The sequence below is a fragment of the Sceloporus undulatus genome, chromosome 4 (genome assembly GCF_019175285.1).
Source record: "Sceloporus undulatus isolate JIND9_A2432 ecotype Alabama chromosome 4, SceUnd_v1.1, whole genome shotgun sequence".
NCBI lineage: Eukaryota > Metazoa > Chordata > Lepidosauria > Squamata > Phrynosomatidae > Sceloporus > Sceloporus undulatus.
The window spans coordinates 134,456,471-134,483,668 of NC_056525.1; the positions used below are offsets into that span (position 1 = coordinate 134,456,471).

Consider the following 27,198-nt stretch of genomic DNA (forward strand, 5'->3'; position numbering starts at 1 on the left):
AACTGTAATCTTTTAGCCTCACGTCCCCAGTGTGGCACTAATCTGACCTGTATTATAGGGTTGTTCCAAGGGTTGCTTGCACGCGCATGCACACACATAGTGCTTAAAATCTTGGAATGTGCTATATAAAAGCTGAGTATTATTAATTTTTTTTACTATGCAAACTGTAGCTCAAATGTCCTTATCAGTTTTTTTTGAAAAAGAGACAACAAAGATTGAGGAGTTGGCTCAGAATATATGGAATAACCCACCCCTTAGCAGATTTTATTGTTTTGCCTTTTTCATTTTGGCTAACACGGAACCTCTGTTCTTAGATTTGTGATATTGCAATAAACTGGGCAGGAGGCCTGCACCATGCCAAGAAGTTTGAGGTAATGAGGCAAGTCTGCTCTTCTTATTTTGGTGTGTTGAGAAGGCATAGTGCTGCTTTACATTGAAACCACTTATTTTGTTTTTAATTTTTTGTCTCTAGGCTTCTGGATTTTGTTACGTTAATGACATCGTGATTGGCATTTTGGAGCTTCTCAAGTAAGGAATTTATCCGAGTGTTAGTCTATTGGGAGAGGGAAAGAATTGATACTGTTAATTATTGCCTTAAGTAAACAGGCTGAACCAGATAGTTATTGTTTTGTTCCAAGTCGTTTTGTTTGTACTGATGATCCTTTTTATGCCTACTTCCCCCCCCCCCCCAGGAGTTATGATTGTTTTGCTCTGTCTGGTTGCCTTTTGACATGGAACATTACCTATGGATTTTGTTTGACTGTTTCAGTTTTAAAAAATTGTGCAAAGATGTTTGCTTTTTAGAGCAGTAAGAAGCTTTTGTGGATATAATGCTAATCAACAGAAATTAAAATACTACATTTTTGGCCTTTACTATGGCCTGTTACAGACTGCCAAAATAAAGCTGCTTCGGGTCTCTTTGGAGGTATGCTGTTTACATGATGCATGCATCCTAAGAATCCGGAAGCTGCACTAAAGCTGCACTTCAGTGCTTAGGAATGGAGTGTGGCTTTGGCGCGACCTCCGGACTCTTAGGACCCATGCATCATTTAAATAGCATACCTCCAAAGAGACCTCAAGCAGCTATATTTTGGCAGTCTGTAACAGGCCTATGTTTGGGAGTTTGGCTAGTTTGTCATCTGAGTTGCCTAGAGCCATCTAATCACACCTTCCACTCCCGACTCATCTGTACGATTGATAGAGCTCCTGCTTATTGCCTCGGCACACTTGCTTTTTGATGTTTTTACCTTCCACTTTGTGGCCCAGCTGCTTAGTTTACCACACTCACAGAGCACTGAGGCAGAAAACCAGCAAAGCTTGTATTGAACTATGTCACAAAGTGAATTCTGAATGGGATTTCCAACCTTCTTCAAGCTGGATTCCTGTACAGCTGAAAACTGCATGATGGAGAGAAGAGGCACATAATCAGCATTCCTTCTCAAGTAATTTTCATGCTAGTCACAGCATCATCCATTATATAGCTGTTTTGTTGTTCAGCTTACAAAGGTACAGGACCTAGCTAAAACTAAAAGATTGCAATGAAACAGGAGATTAGCTCATTTCCACTGGTTACTGATGGTGACTTTAATGTGTTTTGATGGGTTTTTTTAAGATTTGATCAGTTTTCCCCGTTTTAAGGAGAAATGCCTGTGGGGGGGGGAAGGGAGTAGGAATGCGCTGATGGAGGACAGAGTGTTTGTCTCTAACTCCTTCCACATTTTACACATTATGTCATCTGCAGCAATTTTCTGATATGATGTTGTAATATTCATGATTTCCCAGTACTTTTGCCTCAGTCTGCCTCCCTCTTGTTTGAGGAGGTTGTAGTTGTTCAGATGTTTGTCAGCCTTCCTGTATCACATGGCTGGGCAATGTCTTTTGGACCCAAAGAACCACTGTGGCTACACCAGGCTTGGAAGTGTAAAGCAATAGCAACCAACACGCTGAGAACTTGAAATTTACTGGAAGTCTGCTTTAAAATACACACACACATACATACACACACACTTTTTATAACTTTGATGTGTGTGTCTGTGTCTGTGTGTTGTCTCTACTCTTCTAGACCCAAAAGCACTGTTCCCAGAGGTATCTAGGAAGAGAGAAGCCCTTGTGTGTTGCTCCTCATGTTATCAAGCTGTGATGCTATAAGACATTGTGAATGAGAGGATTTGCAATTGTAGGACTGGAAGACCTGGTACTTATTACCAATAAACCTACCTGCATATCAGGTCCTGCTCTTTTTGTACAGTGCCTACTTATTGCTTAGTGAATAGAGTAGATGACGAAAGTAGTAGTTTGGAAGGTGGAATTGGCTTCGATTATTGGGTTACAGTACATCTCTGCCCCACAAAGCAAGATGATTTGGGGGATGTTGTTGGAAGATTTTTGCATTCTCTTTCTCCCTTCTTAGATGGATAGAGATTTCCTGCATGCAAACTCCTTTCTCTTTCTCTCTCATTTAAACTAACCATGTGATTTAGTTCATCACCACTTTGGGATTAACAGACAATCTGTCTCAAAGTTTTAAACTGAACTGTTGTTTTCCATCTTCCTCCTCTCTCAACTTTCTTTGGAAAGATGGTGTGATAAAGATTTATTTGACCTGAACTATTCACTAGCTAGATTAGGATATAGCCTTTATGTATATATAGATTAAAGCTATTAGTAAACAGTTGTTTTAAACTACAAGCTACGTGCTTATTGTTCTTCTTTGTGGTCTCTGTGAAGCACACAAATGGGTTATTCTGCACCTGCGCAGCAATTTCGGATCCTACTGGAACCGCTAGGGAAGACTTTTTGGCGGTAGCTCCACCCACCCTCTATATAGGCCTGGTGTCTTCCCTCCCTTTCTCAGTTCCTTTTGTCTGCCGCGTGAACAGCATAGAAACCTCATTTGGAATCGCTCCTTCCTTCTACTTTCACTTCCTCTTTTTGACCACGTTTTGACTCTCGACTTCTCTTCTGAATAGTGTTTTGGACTTGGTTTGGACTCTGATTAACAGTATTTTTCAACTTGTTTGACCACTCTCTTGTCTCTCCGTGTCCGGGAATGCTGCCAGCAGACACTTGACAGTAGCTGATAACAGAGCCTTAGCACAGTGGAAGTGAAAGTAAAGCAGACCTTGCAAGGAACCAGTCTGAGAGCAGTCCGAGAAAACAAGCCGAGTTCAGAATTCCAGAAGTCCAAACGTTCCAAGAGTCAAGCCGAAGTCAAGATACCGAGAAACAACGTTGGTCAAACAGTCCAAGGTCAAAACAGCCAAGAGATAACAAAGTCCGGTCCAAGGTCAAGGTAACAAAGAATCCTAGTGCTAGCAGCAATCACGCCGAGAGATCATGCAATAAACTCTAGCAACCAGCATTAGTCTCTCTCCTACTTAAGTAAGGGAAACTCTCCCTCGTGCCACCTGAGGCTGGTTGGCTAATTGCCTCTCGGCAATTCTCTGTGATCTGCGCCTGCAAGCACTCTCAGCTCTTCTCTCTTTGAAAGAAGGCACCTGCATGCAAGCTTCGTCCCCAGAGTCCCCACTAGGCAGTGGTACCATAGAAGGTCTCTCTTCGGCACTAGGACCTGGTTGAACCTCCTCCTCTGGGGTTGGAGGATCACAGCTGGGACCTGGCAGGGCAGGAACAGCACCTGGTGTTGCCTCAATCAGCCCTTGCTCTGGAGGATGCTCATCCTCCGAGAGCTGATCTTGGCTGGCCATGACACTCCGTTCAATTTTGATGATGTCTTCGCACTCTTTCAAAAGATGCACCGAGTGCAGAGGAAAAATTCCCAGCCAGAACAGACATTCCATGTGCCTCCTGTGCATGGGCGAGGGTGATAACGTCTCTCTGTGCCCTCATTGCAAGGCCTTTACACCGCAGGCCAGGAAAAACAGGGAGATGTGCCTTTGTTCTCTGCTCTATGCGCAGATTTTGAGGCCTCCTCCTCCTACTAAAGTCACTGCCAAGGCTCCTGCCACCAAGGGCACACCTGCTGCTGAGGTTCAACTATCTCCCCCTGCAAAGAAACACAAACCGGAAGACCAGGGCTCGGGACACACTCCCTCACCTAAATGCAAAAAATCCTCAGACGGCTCCAAGTCTGATAAGAAGAAGCACAAGTCTTCTAAGGACAAGCCCAAGGATACTTCTCACCACAAGGAGAAGAAGCCCCGTCCTTCCACCTCTTTGGAGGCTGACCGTCGGTCCCATACCGACCAAACCTTGCCTCCTGTCAAAACCGACTTCGGTTTGGTACCGTGCGGCCAGCTGCCCGCTCAGCCCACAACACTTCTTCCATTGTGAGAGGACCTCCACTCTCCACTTCAAGCAGAGTTTCTACCAATTCTTCAGGAGCTCCTGGAGCCGTACCAACTCTCGGACAAGGAGCTTGATGCTCCTCCTCATCAGCTTCCTGACTCGGACCTCACAGCATCCCACTGCATTCCTGTGGAACGACTTCCCCAGACCTCGGACCCTGTCCACTTTGATAAGGAACTTGATGATGACTTGTCTTACAGTCTCCCTGAACCTGCCGGTAGAGACCTCATTTTTTATGACCAGACTGGGACCTGCTACCTCCCCCTCAATCCTTCAATCCTTCAGAAGTTTGAGCCGGACGTTATGTCCCTAACCCCAGTACCGAAGAGCCCCAGCTTCAGCTGTCACCTCTCGATCCCGTCCTCCATCCACACTGACCAGCCATGTCTTCCGTCTCAGACGCCTCTTGTCTCTGCTGTGCTTCCACCTGTCCTGACCTCTCCTCTTCATTTGAGGCCTAACTGCAGGACTTCAGTCGCATCCGAATTCCCGGACTATGCGGAATTGGACTATTCCCATCTCCGTAAAGATTTGGCCTTCACAGCTCCTGAGGCATCTTCTCCCTCTGATGATGTTAAATCTTTTGCCGAACAGGTGATCCGCATGGGCAAGGCTCTCCGTGTCGAAGTTCTCCATACTGACTCCGAGGCTCTTGACCCCATAGAAGAATGTTATCTGGGGCAGGGTCCCAACGCCTCCTTTGATCCCATTTTTGCTTTCCATGTCAAGGATTGTTAAACGCTCGTGGATGGTGCCCTCTTCTTCTCAGCCCCTCTCTAAGAAGCTGGACAACCTCTACAGGATCACTCCCTCCAAGGACTCCTGGCTCTTTGAGCACCCCCCTCCAAACTCTGCCATTGTGGAAGCTTCTCAACTCTACTTCACCCCTAAAGCAGCCTCGACCTCAAATGACCCAGAGGGACGTAAGCTGGACTCCATGGCTTGAAGATCTTACGCTTCAGCCATTGTGGATCTCAAGGTTGCAAATTAAGTGCCCTGTATGGCTGCCTACGAATAACATATGTGGGAACAGGCTCTCCCCCTTTATGATGACCTTTCCGAGGAGAAGAAGCACCTAGCCCATTTGATTCATGCCAAAGCACACTCTCTGGCTGCTCAACAGATCACCTCAGCCAGACACTCAGCTGATTGTGCCTCCAGGCAACTCTCAGGAGCCATCGCCCTCCCATCGCCACGCATGGCTCAGATCTTCTGACTTGACATTTCAGGCGAGACATGCCATTGAAGAGCTCTCCTTCGATTCTTCTAGCCTTTTCCACAAGGACATTGATGACAAGATGAGAAATTTCAAAAACAAGATTAGAAATACAGCCCGTAAATACAGTATGTCATCGTCAACAACTTCTCCTACCCCCCAACCAGGTTAGGCCTAATAATTCTTCTGATTACCAACAATGCTTTCCCCCTCAACAACAATCTGGTTCTAGAAAGTGTCATTCAAAGTTCAAGTATAAGCAGCCCTTCCAGAAGAAGGACTCTGATCCGGACAAACGGAAGCTTTTCAGCACACTTTGCCCCATTACCCCCCGAACTGACTCTCTCTACCTCAAATTTTTTAGGGGCAAGGTTGTCCTTAGACCGGACATTTCCTTTTTGCCAAAGATAGTTTCTGTCTTCCATCTCAACCAAGACATTGTTCTTTCAACGCTTGCTCCAAACCCGGCCACCGACACCGAGCGTCGACTCCATTCCCTCAATGTCAGGCAGGCTCTGGCTTTGTACTTCGACAGGACCTCGGTCTCGAGGCGTTCCTGCCGACTTTTCGTCTGCTATTCCATTCCTAAGTTAGAACTGCCTGTCACCTCCCAACGCTTCTGTAAATGGGTGACCTCCACTATCCACCTCGCATATGAACTCTTTGGGAAGACACCTCCTGCTCGAATTTGAGCTCATTGAACCAGGGTGGTAGCTACTTCCTCTGCCTTCCTCTCTGGCATTTCCTTGGAGGACATTTGTAAGGCTGCGGTATGTTCACAACCATTGACTTTTATCAAGCACTACTGACTTGATACCAGACAACGCCGTGAACCAGGCTTTGGCAGAGGAGTTCTTCTTTCAGCTTCACGTTGAGGTTAGTTGGCAACTGCAATAATTCACAATCACACGATTCTCTGGTTTAATAATTTATTTATTGCCAAGACACTCACTCCTCCACGGAGGACTCAGTTTGTCAGTTTAACTCATTTGTGTGCTTCGCAGAGACCACGAAGAAGGAGGACAGGTTGCTTACCTCTAACTGTAGTTCTTCGAGTGGTCATCTGCGAATCCAGACAAATCCCACCCATCCTCCCCTCTGTTGTGTCCTTTCGCTTTCTTCCTTGTCTGCTTTTACGGTGGACTTTTTGAACTGAGAAAGGGTGGGAAAACACCGAGCCTATATAGAGGTTGTGCAGAGCTACCGCCAAAAAGTCTTCCCTAGTGGTTCCAGTAGGATCCGAAATTGCTGCGCAGGCGCAGAATAACCCATTTGTGTGGATTCACAGATGACCACTCAAAGAACTACAGTTACAGGTAAGCAACCTGTCCTTTTTGGAGTCAGTCTCAGTTCTTAGGGAAACATAGGCCTGGTACATATCTCCCTGAAAGTCCGGGCTGCAGGCATCCGGTTTTCCTCCGGACGGACGCCGCAGCAGCCAAACTGCGTGGCGTCCCTCCAGGCCAAAAAGAACCCAGAAGAACTATGTTCCAATAATGAGGCTCATCCCACCAGGTTTCAGTGATGCCTTTTATATCACATTTGCTTTGTTGTGCTAAGAGTTCAAGTGTCAGAAGTTTCCATAAACGAGAGAATGTGGGGCAGGCAAAGCTTCCTGCTGTTCTCTTTTGTTCTGAGATGGAAGGCAAAAGTAGAGTTCTCTGAAATGTTGCTGGCCTTCCCAACTGGATGGGCACAGCAACGTGGGAAATAAAGCATATTCATTGTGGGTTTTTTCTTCTTCTGATTGTGCAACATTAAAAGGCAACCCTCACTATTTTATTCTCAGTTGAAAGATTAGGTGAGTGGAGTTGGATAAGGAATCCCTGATGTTCCCCAGATAATTCATAACCAAATTGGAATGGCTTGTCCCTAAATATTCCCATTTCCTGAAGCAAGGTGAACATTGGAAATAGTATTTGTTCTTGTAATTCAGCTTTTCTTCTCTTTATAAAAGATCCCTGGGTGGATTAAAGGAATAGAGTGTTTGGGTCCTGAGGGAAAATAGTTGTAAGAATTCTTAGAAGAAAAACATTAACAGTATGTTTCTCTGTCTTAGTTTTGAGGTTGGGTTACACACTGAGTGAAATGTTCTTTCTCTGGGTTGGTCTGTTTTCATAAATTGGTTGTAGTATCCATTGACTTGCTGCTTGCCCAGCCATTGGAAATTCAATCAAACTTTCTGTTCCACTCTTGAAAACCTGATAATGAATTTGTATTGACAGACAGAGGCTAAATTGTGCTTTTTTTTAAAAGGTTGGATCCAATTTCTGTCTTTTATAACACATCTTTTGGTTTCTTTTCTCTGATAGGTATCACCCACGTGTACTTTACATTGATATAGATATTCATCATGGAGATGGTGTTCAGGAGGCTTTTTACTTGACAGATCGTGTCATGACAGTGTCTTTTCACAAATATGGGAATTACTTCTTCCCTGGTACAGGTGGGGAACTTTTGTTATTTTAGGGAGCTAGAGCTAGGGCTGATTATAGAATCTTCATCAAAGTGTAACGAAGAATCATAGCTATGGGAACATAAGTATATGAAGTAGGATCTCAGCCAGAAGTACTTCAGGCTGTGGATGAGGCTGAGTTGCAAAGAGTTGGAACCATATTGTTTGACACTTAAAAAATAAATACCATATATACTCATCTATAAGTTGAAAAAATATGCCCAAAATTGACCCCCAAATCCTAGGTCAACTTATATATGGGTCAGTATCGTAATGCCAATGATGGCTGCTTTTCAGATTTCTCTACCAGCAGTGGGGAAAGCAGAGAGTATCCTTTAAAAAGTACCAGTCACTCTTTCTTCCACACTTTCTCACTTCCTGCCTCAGCAGGGAATGCTGAAAGCTCTGATGGAAGCAAAGAATGAAAGCAATTCCTGCTTCTTTCAGTGTAAAAATGACCCAGTCGTACAAACACACACACATACATTTTCTCTCTCTCCCTGAGAAAGCATGCTTTAAGCAGAGTGTAATCAATTCCTGCTTCTTTTGGGGTAAAAATGATCCAGTCACATAAACACACACGCACACACACACTCTTTCCCTCCCTCCCTGAGAAAGTGCGCTGGAAACAGTGAACACAATTTCTACTTCTTTCAGAGTAAAGACGATCCAGTCCAGCATGCACACCAGCAAATGCACACACACACTTTCTCTCCCTGCTCATTTTACATTCAGCTCTTCCCCAAGTGACTCTTCGCTGCCCACCTGCCTCCTCCTCCTCTCTCTCTGAGAGAAGACAAGCCAACCAGCTGCAGACAACTGTGGACAGGAAGGCAGTGAAAAGTTTCCATTTTGGGGAGAGTCTACTGTAAAAGTAGGTTTCTTAGCAGGATTGAAGAGACAAAGGGCACCTGTGGCTGTTCAACTCCACTCTAAGGAAAAAATGGCTGCGACCAGGGCTTTTTGGTGCTTCCTCGGTGCAGCAGAGAAGCAACCTCTATCCACTGCTGGGGAAATGCCAAAGAGCCACCAAGGACCTGAGGAACCTCAAAGTTTTACTCTTGACTTATCCACAGGTCATACCAAAATCCATAATTTTGGCTCCACAACCTGCCCTCAATTTATACTTGAGATCGACTTATAGCCCCATATATATATATATATATACACACACACACACACACACACACACACGGTAAATATTGGAATTCTGTACTTTCCCTTGCTTTCCCCTGCTAGGTGACATGTATGAAGTCGGGGCAGAGAGTGGACGCTATTACTGTCTGAATGTACCTTTGCGTGACGGCATTGATGACCAAAGTGAGTAGAAGACCTTTCCTTGGCCTTGATATAAATCCTGTTTTCTGTGCAGATTGGAGGAGAGGAGCTATAACAGCATTACCTTTTCTTGTCTTCTGAAGGTTACAAACATCTCTTCCAACCAGTCATTAATCAAGTGGTAGAATTCTATCAACCCACATGCATAGTGCTGCAGGTAAGAGAATGGAACACCTAATCAGTAGCCGTTGTCAGTGGGCCTTGGTATTACATTTTTGTGACATGAGGAAGAACTGGGCTGGCTAGAATTTGATGCATTCTTGAAATTCTACTGTGAGTGTTTTGGGCTCTTACCATATTTCCAGGATAGCAGTAGGGAACCTCTACAGGTTGAATTTGGCTTGATAGGCCATGCTATCCAGTCAAAGAAAACATAATAATAACAACGATAAAACCGACAAGATACAAATTCAGAGAGGCACTCGTCAAGGTTGCCCACTCTCTCTCCTTTTTTTCCTGCTAATCATGGACTTATTAATTAAAGAAATTAGAGAGGATCCTAAAATTCAGGGAGTTAAAATTAAAAAATCTAATATTAAAATTAGAGGTTTTGCAGATGATGTAGTTATTGTTTTAGATGATCCACTAAATAATATAGCAATAATATAGCAAGAGTAATGGAGGTGTTGGACAATCAATCAATACAATTTATTGAGTAGCCCAAGGGCCGTTTCAAAATACTAGTAACATAATAAAAAGCAGTATCACACAGCTATATATAAAATGTAAATACAGTGCACTAGGTGCAATAAACCTCCATACAATATAAATACATATGCATAACCTAAGCGTGCACCAGAACCAGAACATGCACTACTTGTCTACAGCTTATGTATATCTAAAAGATATACAATATGTGCTAAAGGATATACTAGTAAACAGATAAAATAAAATAGTTAACAATTAAACAATAGTATGTAAGATAGTTACCATAGGGAATAAAACAGAATTAAAATTGGAATTGAAATGGGAGGCAAAAGTAACATAAAATATCCGTCGCCATACATCAAATCTGTTCATCCCCCTTACAATTAACACCAATCATTCCAACATATCTAGATCTCAACAGCGATGCTTTATGAAGGAACCGAACTGGACAAATTTGGAAATATAACAGGTTGCAGAATAAGAACAAATCAAAGATATTGACAAAAAATATCAAAAAAGAGGAAGATCATGAATTAGGAAAACTAACAGGGGTTAATGTGGTAAGTAAGGTTAATTATTTGGGAATAAATATCACAAAGAAATCTACAGAACTATTTGCGAACAACTATACGAAGATCTGGAAAGAGATTTAAAAAGATCTGATTAAATGGAATAAATTAAACATATCCTTATTAGGCAGAATTTCTACCATAAAAATGAATATCTTACCAAGAATGCTATACTTATTCCAAACAATTCCCATCATTTTAACAGAAAAGATTTTTAAAAACTGGAATAAAGATATTTCAGATTTCATTTGGAGGGGAAGAAAACCAAGAATCAAATTTAAAAATTTACAAGATCGGAATGAGAGAGGAGGATTGGGATTACCATCTTTAAAATTATACTATGATGCATGTAGCTTGGTATGGATAAAAGAATGGATAACATTAGAGAACAAACTTTTATTAGATTTGGAAGGAGACGATTTAACTACGGGATGGCATGCGTTTCTGGTATATGAAAAAAGTAACCAAATTAAATATTTTTTGAACCATGCGCTTAGGTGTCCACTATATAGAATTTGGAAGAAATACAAAAAGATATTCTCCCAAAAATTTGTGGTTGGGTTTCCCCATATGAAGCTATTTACAGAAAGGAAATGAGTGAGTGAAGGGGTAAATTGGCTTAAATATGAGGACCTATGGGTAAAATTAGAGGGGAAAATGTCTTTAAAAACAAGAGAAGATCTAATCAAGGAAGGGGAGGGAGGTATAAAGTTGCATTGGTTCACTTATAGACAAATTTACAAAAGATTTAAAATGGATGCAAAAACTTACAGATTTGAATCAGAGATTAAAAATGTTGAACTTGGGAAAATTTTATATTTAGAAAAAGACAAATTAATTGGTAAAATTTACGCGACACTTCTGACCTTAGAAATGGAGGCGGAAATGGTCAAAGAACAAATGATAAAATGGGCTAGATGTATTGGACACCCAGTTTCTGTTGAACCAATGGGAAAAGGCATGGAAAGATGTTAAAAAACTAACTCTCTCTCAAAACATTAGAGAAAACTTTTATAAGATGATGTATTTTTGATATCTTTCACCTTATAAATTGGCTAAGATTTACAAAACGAAGAAGGAGAACTGTTGGAAATGTAAAAAGAAAAAAGGAACTTTTTTTCATTGTTGGTGGGAGTGCTGCAAAGCAAAAATCTATTGGAGAACGATTAATCTAATTAATTTCATAATGGGTACAAAGCTAACTTTAAAACCGGAACTATACTTATTAGGAATAATGGATGAGGAAATAAAAAAAGAAGACAAAAAGGTAATATTCTACATGATCTCCCTGGCCAGGATATGCTTCGCCCAAGGTTGGAAAAATAAGGTAATACCGTGCAAAGAGGATTGGCTGTTAAAATTATATGAGGGCAGGGGCATGGATATCCAAGCCCTGAGGAACGAATATGATACCAAGACGTTGGATAGTTGGAAGAAAGTAACCTTTTTTTTTTTTTTTTTGAGATAGAATGGGGTAAAGTCGCAATAGCCAATCTGAAATAGATTAATCCTGTCAGTCTCATTACAGTGGTACCGGGAATTATAAGATTATTGTGTATTTTCTTTTAAACAATTAATTATAGTAGAAGATAAGCAATGGATAGCCAAATTCTAACATTAATTTTACTATCTGGTAGGAAGGAAGTCAACTTGATGTTAAATGTTTGTTATGTATAATATGTTAAGTGTTGAATGGAGAATAGATGCTATGTTATTAGATGTAGTTTGAGGTTTTAGTGTTTGTTTATATTCTTTATTTGTTTGTTCTATGTTAATATTTGTATATTTGTATTTGTATTTTTGTATATTGTACATTGTCTTTTTTCTTTTCTTTGTATGGTTTTTTTTTTCTTTGTGGATATACGTCTTGTATGTTTTTGTTTTATATAATAACATTAATTAAATAATAATAATATACCACCTTTCCAAAAAGATCAAAGCAGTTTACAAAATTACATAAACAATTTACATAAGCAAATAAAATACCTAAAAAACCATAAATATATAAAATTAAAATTCCATCCCTCATTCCTTAACTAAAATACAATCATAATTAAACATTAAACACTAAGAATAATTTAAAAAAAACACAGGGGTGCTCTCCTCTCTCTTGCCTTCTTCAGTCTCTCCTGCCAGCAAGGTTTTTAAAGCAACCCCCTTTCCATCCTATAAGGGACTGAGAAAAGAGAATGACTATGCTGCTGCCTTGAAGCATGCTACAAGAGGCCAAACCTGTGCTTGCTCCCCAGTCCGCTTATGTTGAAGCTGAGCAGAGCTGTCTGTGTACTCATATGGTGCATGGAGGGGATACTTTCATAGGTGGCTGAGTCCACTTAGTCCATCTCTTAATGTCAATACAACAGTGAATCAGGTAGAATCATAGAGTTGGAAGAGACTGTTTAAAGACTTCTAAGGATGGAGACTCCACTACACTCCAAGGAAATTTGTTCCACTGTCGAACAGCCCTTACTGTCAGGAAGTTCCTCCTAATGTTGAGGTGACTGCATTTCAGTGCATGCATTTCTTTATACAGATTTCTCCATTCAGATTAGAGCCAGATGATTCTGTGCCTTTCTCTGCATGGAGAACAGTGTGAAATCATGGAGTTTTGGAAGAATCTGACCTCATATGGATCCTGAAAGATATCTTGGGCTGGGGCAAAAGAGGAGTCTATGTCTACAGTGAATTTGGTGCCCCAGGCCTTCCTCTAGAAAATAGTTTTCAACAGATGGGCTTTCCAATATTTTCAGTTTTTTTCTTCATTTTAAAAAATTCTTCTCTTTTCAGTGTGGAGCTGACTCCTTAGGTTGTGACCGTTTGGGTTGCTTTAATCTCAGTATAAGAGGACATGGGTAAGTTTTCTAAGTTGTCTGTTCCAAGGCAAGCCTCCACAATATTTGCTTTTCACAAAAGTCAGGATAAGCAGGATGAGCACACCCTGCCTCACAACTTTTCTAAGGTGCCAGCACAATGGGTCTTTTCAATCCAATTGCTTGGCAACAATATGTGACATTGCGGTGGTGAGACTCTCACTCAAGACCAGGATCCTATGCTTGTTCTTTGCTTACCTGATCCCACCGCTGCCCACCAATTTTGTGTCGGGGTGATAATGTGCCACTGCCAAATCTCTTATACAGTACTCCTTTACTCTATGTGCTACCATGACACCAGTTATGTATGGATCTCTTGGGTCTCTTACAAAGGACTTGCACCTAGAACTCTCTTCAACTGCCAGCACTCTGGGGTTTTAAAATCCCAACAGCTTGACACTAATTGTCAATTGATAACTACACACTCACTATCTAAAGCATCCTAAATAATAAAAAGTATCTCCTTTGGTAGCTTTTTGCTTATGTTTGGTAGTATAGATGATGTTTTCTGTAAGCACACTTCAGGCAATTACTTGTTGAAATAAAGAACAAATTTTATTTACAAGCAAGGTTGAATACAGTATCTTTCTTATAGGATGTGATTCAAGCTTGATAAAGGTAAAGGTAGTCCCTTGATGTGAATGTCTAGTCATAACCAACTGTAAAGGGTGGTGCTCATCTTCATTATTAAGTCGAATCTCCAATTTATACACAATGGGCCCTTAGTATCCACTGGGGTTTGGTTCCAGGACAGGGGGAATTTTACTATACCATTGTATTTAATGCGACTTGAGCAGCCACGGATTTTAGTATCCATGGGGGGGGGGGGGGGGAGAAGGACACCAAAATCCGTGGATGCTCAAGTCCCATTAAAATACAGTGGTGTAGTAAAATGGTGTCCCTCATATAAAATCGCAAAATCAAGGTTTTCTTTTTAGAATTTATATATTTTTAAAATATTTTCAAACTGTGGATAGTTGAATCCATGGATAAAGAATCAGTGGATATGGAGGGCTGACTGTACAACACTTGGGTATAAAAGTTCATTTCTGAATTTTATGATTTTGGATTCTAGGGAGTGTGTGGAATATGTAAAGAGTTTCAACATTCCTCTTCTGGTGCTGGGAGGAGGTGGCTACACAGTTCGCAATGTGGCCCGATGCTGGTGAGTCTTCTGGAAACTTGGTGTGGCAGTTCCTTTTTATTGAAGCTAGGTTGTGATTTTACGTATCTTAGTTACAAGTGGCACAGATTTATATGGGGTAGGGTGTTATAAACTCTAGGTTGAAATGTGGTCTCTCTAAATTTTCAGGACTTATGAAACATCATTGCTTGTAGATGAAGCTATTAGTGAGGAGTTACCATACAGTGGTAAGTCAGAGACCCCTAAGTTAAAATATACTGATACTTGCTACTCCATCTTAATTCAGCTTTTAGTATCAAGGTGGATAAAAATCAAATAATAATTATAAATTGTAAACATATAATAAAAGAAAGTATTATGGTAGTTAATAAAGAATTTCAAGTGGTAAGCGGGTGTTAACTGAGCAGGAAAGCCTATCAGTGATGCTAGCACTTGCCTCACTTTTTTACTAGAACTAGTCTTATTGCTAAAGAGAATAAATGGATTCCATTTCTGCAGATTTTCTCATTTGTATTGCACATCCTTTCCCAAAGATGTTTATATGTTATTGAATTGGTCACAAGTATCATATTTCAGACTTTCCCCAAACATCATTTATTAAGAGTGCCAGACATGGCGATAGACTGTTTAGGGTCAATAATCTGAGATTTAGCCCAGAGAGGATGGGCTATTACTTCTGGATTGTTCATCTGTATGTTTTGGAGAAGATTGCATTTCTCCTAAAACAAGCAGCCTGTGGGCCACAAGCTTTCCTCCATGATATTGTTGTGACCCTAGGCCCCTCTCAATATTCTCTAACACACACACCCTTGCCCATAGGGTTGTCAGAATCAGTTTTGCCATATTTTGGCCCTGGCCTGTTTTATTCCACAGAAGAGGCCTCTTGTCTAGGAGAAAGTGATGTGGGAATTGATCTTCTGGTCTTTTCCTGTTAGGACAAAAATGAGCTTCTTCTGGGTTTAAAATGACTCAGGAGCCCGCCGACCCCTCAAGCCCCTGGGGATGTTTATGGAGCATTTTAATGGGAAAAAAATGGAATGGCATAGGTGAGGGGGTTGCAGAGGTGTGTCCCCAGGCCTCCTGGAAACTCACTTTGATTCAAAATAGAGCTGTGACCTTGTTACCTAGGCCTGGATGTTTTGATCCTATCATACCTGTGCTTTGGTATTTGCACTGGCTTCCAACCCCTTTCTAGACCCAACTCAAAGTGCTGGTTCTGACATTTACGGATGGGCAAAGTGCACCCCCATAGAACTTTCACAGCTGCAGAGCTATACCAGACGTATTCCCTTCCTATGTGTCTTTTTGATTTAACATTGAAGCTTAATTATTTGGAGGATATTTGGTTTCATGATGGTATTAAAGCTTCATAGATGAAACTGCGCAGCAGGAGAATCTAGCATTTCAAGCAATAGCATTCTGTTCTCTGACCCCCACAAATGTTAGAGTGATGTTTAGCTGATACATAATTCTTAAAATTTGGCTTGTGAAGAATTCATAATGAGATGTGCATTCTCAGTAAGATATAGGTAGAAAGAGCAAAGGGTTTGAGAACATAACACTCCCTCTTGGTTAGTCAATCATTACATAAGCATTTTGTGTGACTGAAGTGGGCTATGCATGGCCTTCCTCTTTGTTTATATATAAGAATTTCTAATAGTATGGGTACCAATATACAGTGGACCCTTGTTATCCACTAGGGTTTGGTTCCAAGACACACACCCCACCCCCCCCACCCCCCATGGATATCAAAATCCGTGGATGCTCAAGTCTCAATAAATACAGTATCATAGTTCTTATGTAAAATGGCAAAAATCAGGGTTTGCTTTCTGGAATTTATATACAGTACTTTAGAATATTTTCAAGCCATGGATGCTTGAATCTGTGGATAAAAAAATCCATGGATAGGGAGGACCAACTGTATTTATACTCTTCATCTCACTCTGTGCAGAATACTTTGAATACTTTGCTCCAGACTTCACTCTTCATCCTGATGTCAGCACCAGAATTGAAAATCAGAACTCGAGGCAGGTGAGTACTTCAGGATATATGTAGTTTAATTAGTTGTCTTCTCTGAGTGATTTCAGAAGATATACAGTTAGTGCCTCTGGTTTCATTCATGGCATTTTAAGTAACATGAGAATTTCTACACTGTTGACATTTATAGTGGTCAGGCTGGAGAGGTGGCAAGAGTTGCTAAAAATTTTAGTACTGGTTGACTGCTGTAACATGACTGTTTCTTTCTTCTCTATTTTGATTAGTACTTAGATCAAATCCGACAGACTATATTTGAGAATTTGAAGATGCTGAATCACGCACCCAGTGTCCAAATCCATGATGTCCCTTCTGATCTGCTGAGCTACGACCGCACTGATGAGCCTGATCCAGAAGAGAGAGGGTCAGAGGATAACTACAGCAGGCATGTTGCACACTTCACCTATCAAGTGAAGCTGTCCTTGTTCTTTTTCCTCATCCACAGTACAGTTAGAGAAGGGGTAGTTATGTCTCAATTCAATGTCTGTGTTCAGGCCCTGAGCCTCTTTACCTGACTCGCCAATGTTCTTCTCAGAAAAGGCTCCTGTATCTCTCACCTTTCTCACTGGGAAATGGAAGGGGCACCATAGAGACAGCTTCCTTGAGAGCTGCTGCTTCAAGGTGCCATGAGAACCTTGAGAGGCTGTTCATTTAATAGCAGCTCCCTCTTCACTGATACTGCAGTGGTGAAGCCTGTTCTGGCTGCCTGCATAAAGATGAGTTTGAGAATGGGGTGGTTCTGTGCAATTGTGTTGCTAACAATTGCTGGAATTGTTGCGTATATGAACTTTCACAAGCTGAGACTCTCTAGGACTTTAAGTGTATGTTTCTGGTAACTTCCTGTTTTTTGAACACACCATCTCACTTCCCTTGAGCACACATTTCTTAGTCTCCAGTCTCCGTTTTGTCTTCGGTTTCCATTTTGTCTCCATATGGTCAGCATGTTTCTTTTAAGACGCTTACAAACTTTTCTTCTAAATGCCTTTTTTCAAGTAGCATGTAGAATTTCTACTTCTTTTATCTTTACCATAAAGCTGTGCCTGTGTATGAGGTATGCACAAGATCTGTGAAGCTATTTTATGTCACTTTAGGTGAAGACTCTGTCTTAACTTTTATTAGGCTGATACAGTCTGCCCTTGCCTTACATGGGAGATCCATTCTGGAACTCCTCCCCACCTCCCCACGTAAGGCAAAAAGCACATATGCTTGAGCCTTATTAAATATAATGGGGCTTGTGCTTGCCGCATGGCCGTCTCCACACACCACCCTCCCATTTTCCCAGAGGTTTCCGCGTAAGCTGAAAACCGCCTATAACTAGCCCGCGTATGGTGTGGGCTCACTGTACATGTGTGTTGGGAAGGGTTGACTGGTCTCCTGTTTCTAACATTTTCCTGTGAATGATCTGCTGTTGAAATGTAACAGTATCCTAATATGTATGTCCTTCTCCCCCTAGTTATCCTAGTGGCAACCTGGCTCTTAGGGCAAAGGAGAATACTAACTCTAAATTTAGAAGAATGATGAAAGTTCCTTTCAGAATAAGCATCAGGTTGATTAGGTCTATGCTTACTGCCCAGTGTCCTATTTTTCAAAGGCTGCTGCAATCTTTAAAAGACAGATTTCATGTCTATGCTTAATTTTGGACTGTATCTTCACCCTCTACTTCTATTATCACCCCTGTATTAATTTATTTGCAGACCGGAAGCTTCCAATGAGTTTTATGATGGCGAACATGATAATGATAAAGAAAGTGATGTGGAGATATGATGCCTGCTGCAGTCTGGATTGTGTGCTACTGCCTGGATAATGGTGCTCTAAGGAGAAAGCAGGTTCCATTAGAAATTGTCTGCTCTTCCCAGCTGTTGCTTGAAGCCATGGCAGCAGGATGGCTGATCCATGAGAATACTGAGGTGCAAAAGCAACAAGAGGACCCCACATTCCCTATGTGACTTTGCCGTCCAATGCTGTTTGTGAAAATAGATATTCATAATATCAGGTTCACAGAAGTCTACCTTGCTGCTGTGTAAGCAATTTCAAGTTTCATTCTGCAGTAACTTTTGTTACTTTTATGTCTATGTCCAATTTTAATGGAAGGACAAATCTGTTGCACTGGGAACATTTCTTCTGACCTGTTTTGATACAGGTTTACATAATATTCGGTTCAAAGAGCTGATTTGAAATCCATAAAAAACTATAGTGAAAAGATACTTTATTTCATCCAGTCACTATTCCCTTTTGTAGTAATTCAGATGAAAGGGAGCACCAGATATGGTTTGCTGATATTTTTCTGAGATGTAGTAGAAGTGGGAAAGCCAACTTTGGAGGCAGTGCAGGTTTATTTAGTACATGGCTTAGCTTAATTCCTGGGTTATTCTTGAAACAATTTTTCTCTACAGTTGGGATGTGCTGAAACTCTTTTATCTTTAATGGGCAGTTTGAGAGTGGAAAGGCTTGGTTGTTGTTTTTTACTAATTTTTTCTGCTTGGTTACACTGTGTACTTGGATGCCTGTATGGTGCCAAAAACCATGTTAATGAAAAATTGAAACCTGCATGTGTGACAAGATAAAAACTTCTGTGCACCACCATCCCCCACCACCACCCCAGTACACACACGAGAAAGTGCAGGTTTTCACCTTTGTTTCATGGAGAAACACATTATTTTTCAGGGTGAGAGACCTGGGCCAAATGTTTTTGAATATCTTCCTATTTTTTATATTTCTCCCTGTGAACGTTTAACACATATGTAATGAACCCTGCCTTCTGAGCATGGGCCTTACATGGATCCTAGGATACAGTGATTCAATGGAAGGAATTTCTTCACTTCTTCTGTGTCCTACCTCATATTGTTTAGGAAATTAGGGGAGTGGGCACAGGGACGGAAATGGAAAATCGTCCTTCCATTAACTTAATTAGGATTTAAACCAGAATCAGGAAGATTTCCTTGCATTAACTGCACATTCTCCTTCCCTTTTGTGTTTATAGACAGTGATACAATGTGGGTCTCACTTTGGCTGTAATTGTAAACTGTATGAATGATGGAGATATTTGTAATCAGTATTGTAAGGACATCTGTTTTAGCTCCGATGAGCAGCAGCTGACATTCTTTAATGCTGATTTTTGCCCACTATGTTTAAAATATTAAACAATCGGATACTATTTTTTATAACCTGCCTTGTGTCTACTCATTTGCCAGCTTCCTCCATTTAAAAGCTAGTCCTCATTAGTCTTTGATTTATTTACCTAAGTACAAAAAGTATGTATTGATCCCTAGCCATTCTGTTCCAGTTACACTACTTTATGCAACCTGTACAGCATATGGGCAACAGCTGTAGAGCCCGGGACCATTTAACAGATTGCCCAAGTGCTCAAAGGCTGCACTCCCCCCCTGCCCAGGTTTTTTAGTTAAATACTCTTTAAATATCAGTTAAAATTCCCCACCAGTAAATATTAACAAATTAAACCTCCCTATTTATTTTTGCCTGATTATTATTAATTTATATTGATTGTACATGAAATCTACATGCATTTAAATAGCTTTTAATATGACATTGGCTATTGATACTGACGCGATCTAAATTGACTAGTGACTATCTCATTGAACTTTCTAATGACTATAGTGCATTTAATATTGGGCCCGAACAGACAGGCCAAAATAAAGCTGCTTCGGATCATTTTGGAGGTATGCTGTTTAAATGACACATGCATCTTATGAGGCCAGAAGCTGCCCCAAAGCTGCATTCCCGTCCTTAGGACTGGAGCGCGGCTTTGGTGCAGCTTCTGGCCTCTTAGGACACATGCATCATTTAAACACCATACCTCCAAAGTGACTCGAAGCAGCTTTATTTTGGCCTGTCTGTTCGGGCCCATTGTTATTATATTTTATGACATATAGTTGCCCCTCCGTTTTCACAGACTTGGAGTCCGTGTCTCTCAGATATACCAAGGGGCAAATAGAGGGCAACACAATGGGGCATGCAGAGGAGTGTGCTGCCATTGAAGTCAATAGGAACGCCAATATCTGCGATTTTCCATTTTCACCGGGTGTGTGTGTGTGTCCAGGACGGATCCCTCGTGAAAACGGAGGGGCAACTGTAATTTTTTGCAACCAATCTGGAGGCCCACAGAAGAGGGTTTGAGGTACTGCATCCAGCCCACGTTTTGCTCACTGTTTATACCTTGTATGTCTTAAAGAGAGAAACTGAATTCTGTGATTGTAAATTAAAGAGGCATGGAGAGTAGTCAACATTTTGCTTGAATGTGGAAAGAAACGTAACAACAAATAGGTCATTTTGGCACACGTTAACTATTTGAGTAGAGCCTGAAGACTTCCGAGTATACAGAGAGTATACTTTGAATCAGAACTAGCTAGAGTGTTGCTATGGGGGCTCTTGTGTTCTCAAATGCCCTCTTCAACAGCCCCTTTTCTAATAAATAAAATAATAAAATTTTTATTTATACCCCGCCCTTCCAAAAGATCAGGGCGGCTTACAACATATAAAACATAATACATTCAATACAGTAAAAGATTAAAAGCATACAATTACATCCACATAAAAATACAATAAAAAGCCCCATAGCCCAACCTCATGGCCACGGAAGAGGAGGGAGGCCCACAGGATATTTAGTCGGGGAATGCCTGTTGGAATAGGAAGGTTTTTAAGTCCTTCCTAAATGGGGCCAGGGTGGTAGATGAGCGGAGCTCAGTGGGCAGCGTATTCCAAAGGGCTGGGGCAGCTGTGGAAAATGTCCTCCGAGTGGTGGTGGGAAGAAATGGATGAATTGCTTTTCCTGAAAGCCTAGAACCTGCATTTAATCTTTTAAATAAGTCACAACCTCTCTTGCCTGTACTGCTTGACCTTTTTTAAAAGTATGTTTTGCCAAATTAGCAATGGAGTTCTCACACTTCCAGTTGCAAGTTTTCAATTTTTTTCACAGTGTCTGTGGCCCCGGATTGTTCTAGGAAGAGAAAGTCAAACCCTAGACCTGCCAAAGTTGTCCACTCCTGCTCTCCGTATTCTGTTTGAAAATCATGTTTGAAGTCCTTCTGATTTGAACTTCCAAGGATGGAGAGTATCAACCACAATGTTTGCTAACATGAAGCTATTGAAGCTTTCTTTGCCATTGCAGTATGTCTGAATGAGGTGTATGCGGTGATGGGACTCTTCCCCTACTGCTGGCATGTGACCTAAAAGAAATTTCTGTTTGCTAATCTCTTTCATACCCTGCCCTACAACAAAATAATTACTGCAAAGTAATAAACACGAACAGTGCACAACACGAGAGGGGTAAGGTTCAAAACTTCTGCTTATTGTGTTTAAGACTATCTCCCTCCTTTCTTTCTTTTTTTTTGTTGAAGAAACACATGGGTACAATTACACCAGTGGACTCTTGTGGATTACAAATAGTGGTAAAGAGCTATGGACCTTTTTATTTTTATATTATTTACATGACATCCATGTGAGGTAAAACACTAAGCACATATTTTTAAAGAAAATATCATGTTAAGATAAGTACAGCAAGAAAAAGAAGAAAAATGTAATGATACTAAAAAGCCCTGAAGAAAAACTAGATGCACACTGAGCAGCTGATAATAATCCATTTTGACAGTCTTCATCCAAGGCTGCTAATATTATTTCTCCATATGTCATGGAGAGACAATAAAAATTAGACACTACAAAAACCTGGTAGGTTTGTCCTCAGCATGAAACTTTTATTAGCTATCTTTAAATGAAACAATTTATATTTCAACAAAGGAAGGTAGTCTACTTATAAAAATAAAAAAAGCCACATTCGTTGGGCTTAGGGGCATAGGACCCCCGTGAATGTGGGAAAATCGCAAATAACAAAACCACTATGTTTTTACCTGAGAACACCTTTGGGAATCTCTAGGTCCTCCAGTGCAATTCTCTGGTCAACATCTGCCAGTCATTGACCATAGAATTGGGCTGAAGGAGCTACAGATGCCTAGTGGAGGGTTCTTTCTAGGAATCTCTATGTCCTTCAGTACGACCTTTGGTTAAAGTTGACCACAGAGTTGCACTGGAAGACCTAGACATTTCTAGAGAGAACATATTAATAACATCCATGAATAATCAAATCTGCAAAACTCAAAGCCGCAAATGTGGAGGGACAAGTGTATTTTTAAAAGACTCTTGCCTTGCAAGAATGGTTCTGAGTAGGTTACCAGCTAAGCTCCTTGCTTCCATTTCAACCATAGCAGGTGAGTGTCCCTTCTATAAATATGGCCACAGACATGAAGTTTTCTGGACCACTTTCATCTAGCACCTAATCCAGTATTAGTTCTGAAACCAGGCATAAGTATCCTTTTAATGTTGCAATGTAGGTTTGATTAGTTGTACTTTTAAGATTCCCCTGGTAAATGGAATATGCCAGCAGTAGAATTTGCACAGGTTGATTGATTTTTAGATGCTAGAAAGGTGGGGGGAAATCCAAGTCGAAAAGGGAACTATCTTTGCTATAGCTTTTTGTGGATTTTTTGGACTATGTGGTCGTGTTCTGGAAGAATTTATCTCTGACGTTTCACCTGCATCTGTGGCTGGCATCTTCAGAGAATGGTGACATGGAGGTGTGGGGGTATATATACTGTGCGGGGCCACATAGTATATATACTCCACACACCTCCATGCCACCATTCCCTGAAGATGCCAGCCACTAGTACACAGCCACGTAACCCCAAAAAACCACAAAAAACTATGGATGCTGGCCGTGAAAGCCTTCAACTTCACACTATTTTTACTGTTGCCATTATAAAAGACCTGCATATTTCTTGGGAGCGGGGCAGTGGCAGTGAATGAGGTTGAATTTATGTTAATCCCGCAAAGTAGTTGGACATGGCTCTTGTAATGGCTTTTGAAAAAATGACACATTTTCTGGATTCTGTAAAACTTGGAGACGAATTCCATTTCTGCCAGTTTTTTGATTGATGATCAGTGGCTACTTTCCCACTACAATCACATGCGCTACGATCATGGACAGATTCTATTGCTTTCTGCAAACTTCCTTGGGTGAAGAGGAAAAATACATTCATATTCGGGAAGGTAGAGCCAGTGGGTGGCAGGGTGGTTTGTGTGTTGGACTGCGACACTGGAGGCTAGGGTTTGATTCCCTGCTTGGCCATGAAACCCACTGGGCAAGTCACATGCTCTCAGCCTCAAGGGTAGCAATGGCCAAGGTTTGAACAAATGTTGCCAAGAAAATTCCATTACTGGTTTGCCTTTTGGGTCACCATAAGTCAGAAACGACTTGGAAGCACGCAACAACAAAAAGCTGTAGAAAGTGGAAATAGGCTATGTTCTCTATTGTTTCCAAGTTATCCATGCCTAGTATTTGGCAGATTATTTCAACTGTCACTCCCATCAGCCCTAACCTGCACAGCCCAATAGGGATGAATGATGGGGGTTGTAGTCCAAGCCATCTGGAGCATAATAGTTTGAGGAAGACAGTTTTATATGTAGCTTAGATCTGTCCCCACCTCCCACTGCCAACATTATAGTCATTGGCTTAATTACAATTGCTATTCCTACTTGTTTACCGTGTGCTTGACTGTGTACTCTAGCTTCTGGTAGACACAGTAATAACTCTGTACAAAGCAATGGAGAAATTGAAGATTTTACTATAGCTATGAGAGTTAGTGTAGTATAGTGGTTTGAGCATTGGACTATGACTCTGGAGACCAGGGTTCGACTCCTGGCTTGGCCATGTAAAGCCGCTGGGTGACCTTGGGCAGGCATGTCACACTCTCTCAGCCTCAGAGAATGACAATGGGAAAACCCCTCCGAACAAATCTTGCCAAGAAACCCCATGATAAGGGGAAGCGTTAGGGTTGCAATAAGTCAGAAATGATTTGAAGGCACACAGCAACTACAGCAACAAATGACTGGACAGCCGCTTGTCAAGTCTTCAACCTTAAAGAACAGTTAGCACCAAAGTCAGGACTTCCTAGCCTTTCTCAGGCTTTGCTCATGTAAAAAAAGCCACTTTTTTGAAATTTAAAAAGATCTAAAAGTGGGTATCTGCACTGCAAGTCGGGAGAGCTGAAGGCTTCTGAAAGCAAGTGAGGCCTGGATTTGGGTTAGGAGGGTTGCTTAGTTTTTTTGTGCAGTCTACCAGTGTTTCCTTTGGAAGATGTGCAGCTGGGAAACTTCCTCTGACACCACTCCCCACCCATGAAGCTGCAGGGTTAACAGTGGGGTGTATCTCAGTTGCCCCCCCTCCAATACCAACATCCAAAAAACCCCCCCATCTTAAATAATTTTTAAAAATACGCTATTGACGGAGGGGGTAAAATAGACTTCCACACATCAGTGACTGAAAAAGTAGGAATTCCCCTCTTGTTCTTTTTCTATCTCTGACTAGCATGTCCAACGAGGGGCATCACTGGGGGTGAACACTGCCCCAGGTGACGCCCGGGCGTTGGGTGACACCACTGCTCCCCAGACAGCTGCCTTTTGGCAGAGACGGGCTGTGGTGTTTGCCTGAGTCTTCTTAAAACGTAGCTAGAAAGGTCTATAGATATAGAAATACATCTCTCTGGCTTTGCTTCGCGAACGAAGATTCAGGAAGGACTCATCCCGCGCTTTGTACAACCACGTGGGTGACTAAAAAGGCCAATTTGGGATAAACAAGTCCGGTTGCAGAAAGCACAGCAGAAAGTCTCCTTGGGTGATGTTTCCAGGTTGCGGTTCTTTCTGCGTTGTCGGTTCTCTTCGAGGCTCGTTCGGCATGAGCTTTCGAAGAAGGCTGCAGCGTCATGGATAGTGCGTCTCCATGCCTCCCGATGCGAGGCCAGGGAGGACCATTGTTGGTGATCTATCTGGCCAAGCCTGAGATGTTGTTTCAGGAAGTCCTTGTATCTCTTCTTTGGGGCGCCCCTCTTACACTGATCCGTGGTGAGTTCACCGTAGAATACTATTTTGGGGAGGCGATGGTCCTTCATCCTAGAAACGTGTCCTGCCCAGCGCAGCTGCGTCCTCAATAGCATGGCCTCAATGCTGGTGATCCCTGCTTGCTTGAGGACAGCAACATTTGTCACATAGTCAGTCCAGTGTATATTTAGAATTGTGCGTAAACAGCGCTGATGAAAGCATTCAAGGAGTCGTAAATACAAATATGGATAATATGGGATGTGGTAGCTCTGCAGTTAAGATGCTGACTCTGATGATCAGAAGATAGGCAGGTCAGCAGTTCGAGACCCAAGCGCCACATGGCAGAGTGAGCTCCAGTCACTAGTCTCAGCCTCTGCCAACCTAGCAGTTTGAAAGCATTGCATTGGATAGATAGGTACCACTTTGGTGGGAAAGTAACAGCGTTCTGTGAAGTCATGCTGGCCACACAACCACCAGAGTCATCTTCAGACAACACTGGCACTTTGGTTTAGTAACAGAGATGGGCACCCTCCAAAGTCGGTTACGACTAGACATTCATGTCAAAGGGAGACCTTTAACTTTAGGGACAGTGGTTAAGTGGTTGCACGATCAGCAGCTCAGGACCCAAGTGCTGTGTGAGAGAGGAGATTTTCACATGGGGACAGGATAGTGATGGGATCACTCCCCCGTCCTTATCCCATCCGTGACGGCGATGGTGCAAAAGACTTTCCAATCGTAGCGCCGATCCTTTAGCCTGTCTCTAAATTGGCACTGCATTAACACACATTTCTGTTAATACAAAATGCCAGCCAGTGTCACTATAATGACAAGTTAATGTGGAGTAATGATGGATCTGTGCGACTTCAAACAAAAGCCTGTTGTGTGACAGCCGTCACTCACACTTCCCAAATGGGATAAGTGTGAATCCCATCTGAAAGTCCTTCCCGCGATTGCGCAGAAAGGGATAGGACATTCCTTATCTGATAATCTCCAGAAAGAGCTCCTGTCACTAGTCCCAGCTTCTGCCAAGCGCAATGAAGGCCCCCAATTCTGTCCTCCAAGTCATTCATTTGAGCCTCTCTCTGGTCCAAAACACACAGCAAAAATAATCCAATTTGAGACTGCTTTAACTGCCTTGTTTTAGTGCAAGGGAATTCTGGGAAGTGTAGTTTTAGGAGACGTTTAACCTTCTCTGTCAGAGAGCTGTGGTGCCACAACAAACTACAATTCCCAGGATATCCCTGAGCCAGGGCAGTTAAAGCGGTCTCAAACCGGATTACTTCTGCGGTGTGTTTCGGACTTCTCTGTGTTTATAATATAGCAAGTACATCTCTATACCGATGTGAAGTCGAAGGCTTTCATGACTGGCATCCATTGTTTTTGTGGGACACATAGCCCCCCAAACCCACAAAGAAACCATCTCTATGCTGTTTCTCAGTGCACTTCAGCACTCTCTAAGCCAAGACCAGAAACAGAAGATGCAGGCCTATGACTAACATCTTCCATTTCTTTCCTCATGTTTGTCTGATGAAGAGGAAGCCAGTGTGACTCTGAAAGCTTGCAGCATGTCATTGTGCATCTTGGTTGGCCCCATAAAGGCATCATTGTTTGGCTGTTATTCAGTTTACAAAGTGTAAGCTAATGGCCCCCAACAAGCAGAGTATTCATTTGAGGGATGCAGGGCTGAGTCGACTCTGAGCCCCTGGCTGGGATCGAACTCACAACTTTGAGGT

General features: G+C 41.8%; 1 protein-coding gene across 2 annotated transcripts in view; it reads left to right on the forward strand.

The window, feature by feature from the left end:
• The window catches only part of HDAC3 (histone deacetylase 3), a 31,807-nt gene extending 12,057 nt beyond the window's left edge, over positions 1–19,750 (forward strand). Inside the window, exons 5-15 of one of the 2 annotated variants that reach the window (XM_042463773.1) lie at positions 315–371; positions 473–528; positions 7,837–7,970; positions 9,219–9,299; positions 9,401–9,474; positions 13,322–13,386; positions 14,480–14,569; positions 14,717–14,775; positions 16,500–16,579; positions 16,810–16,967; positions 18,277–19,750. In XM_042463773.1, the coding sequence (XP_042319707.1) occupies positions 315–371; positions 473–528; positions 7,837–7,970; positions 9,219–9,299; positions 9,401–9,474; positions 13,322–13,386; positions 14,480–14,569; positions 14,717–14,775; positions 16,500–16,579; positions 16,810–16,967; positions 18,277–18,346 (924 nt within the window). In that variant the 3' untranslated portion in view covers positions 18,347–19,750. Of the gene's footprint in view, positions 1–314; positions 372–472; positions 529–5,699; positions 6,401–7,836; positions 7,971–9,218; positions 9,300–9,400; positions 9,475–13,321; positions 13,387–14,479; positions 14,570–14,716; positions 14,776–16,499; positions 16,580–16,809; positions 16,968–18,276 lie in introns of those variants that run through there. The other variant, XM_042463774.1, reaches the window with a different exon arrangement.
• The last annotated feature ends 7,448 nt before the right edge of the window (positions 19,751–27,198 follow it).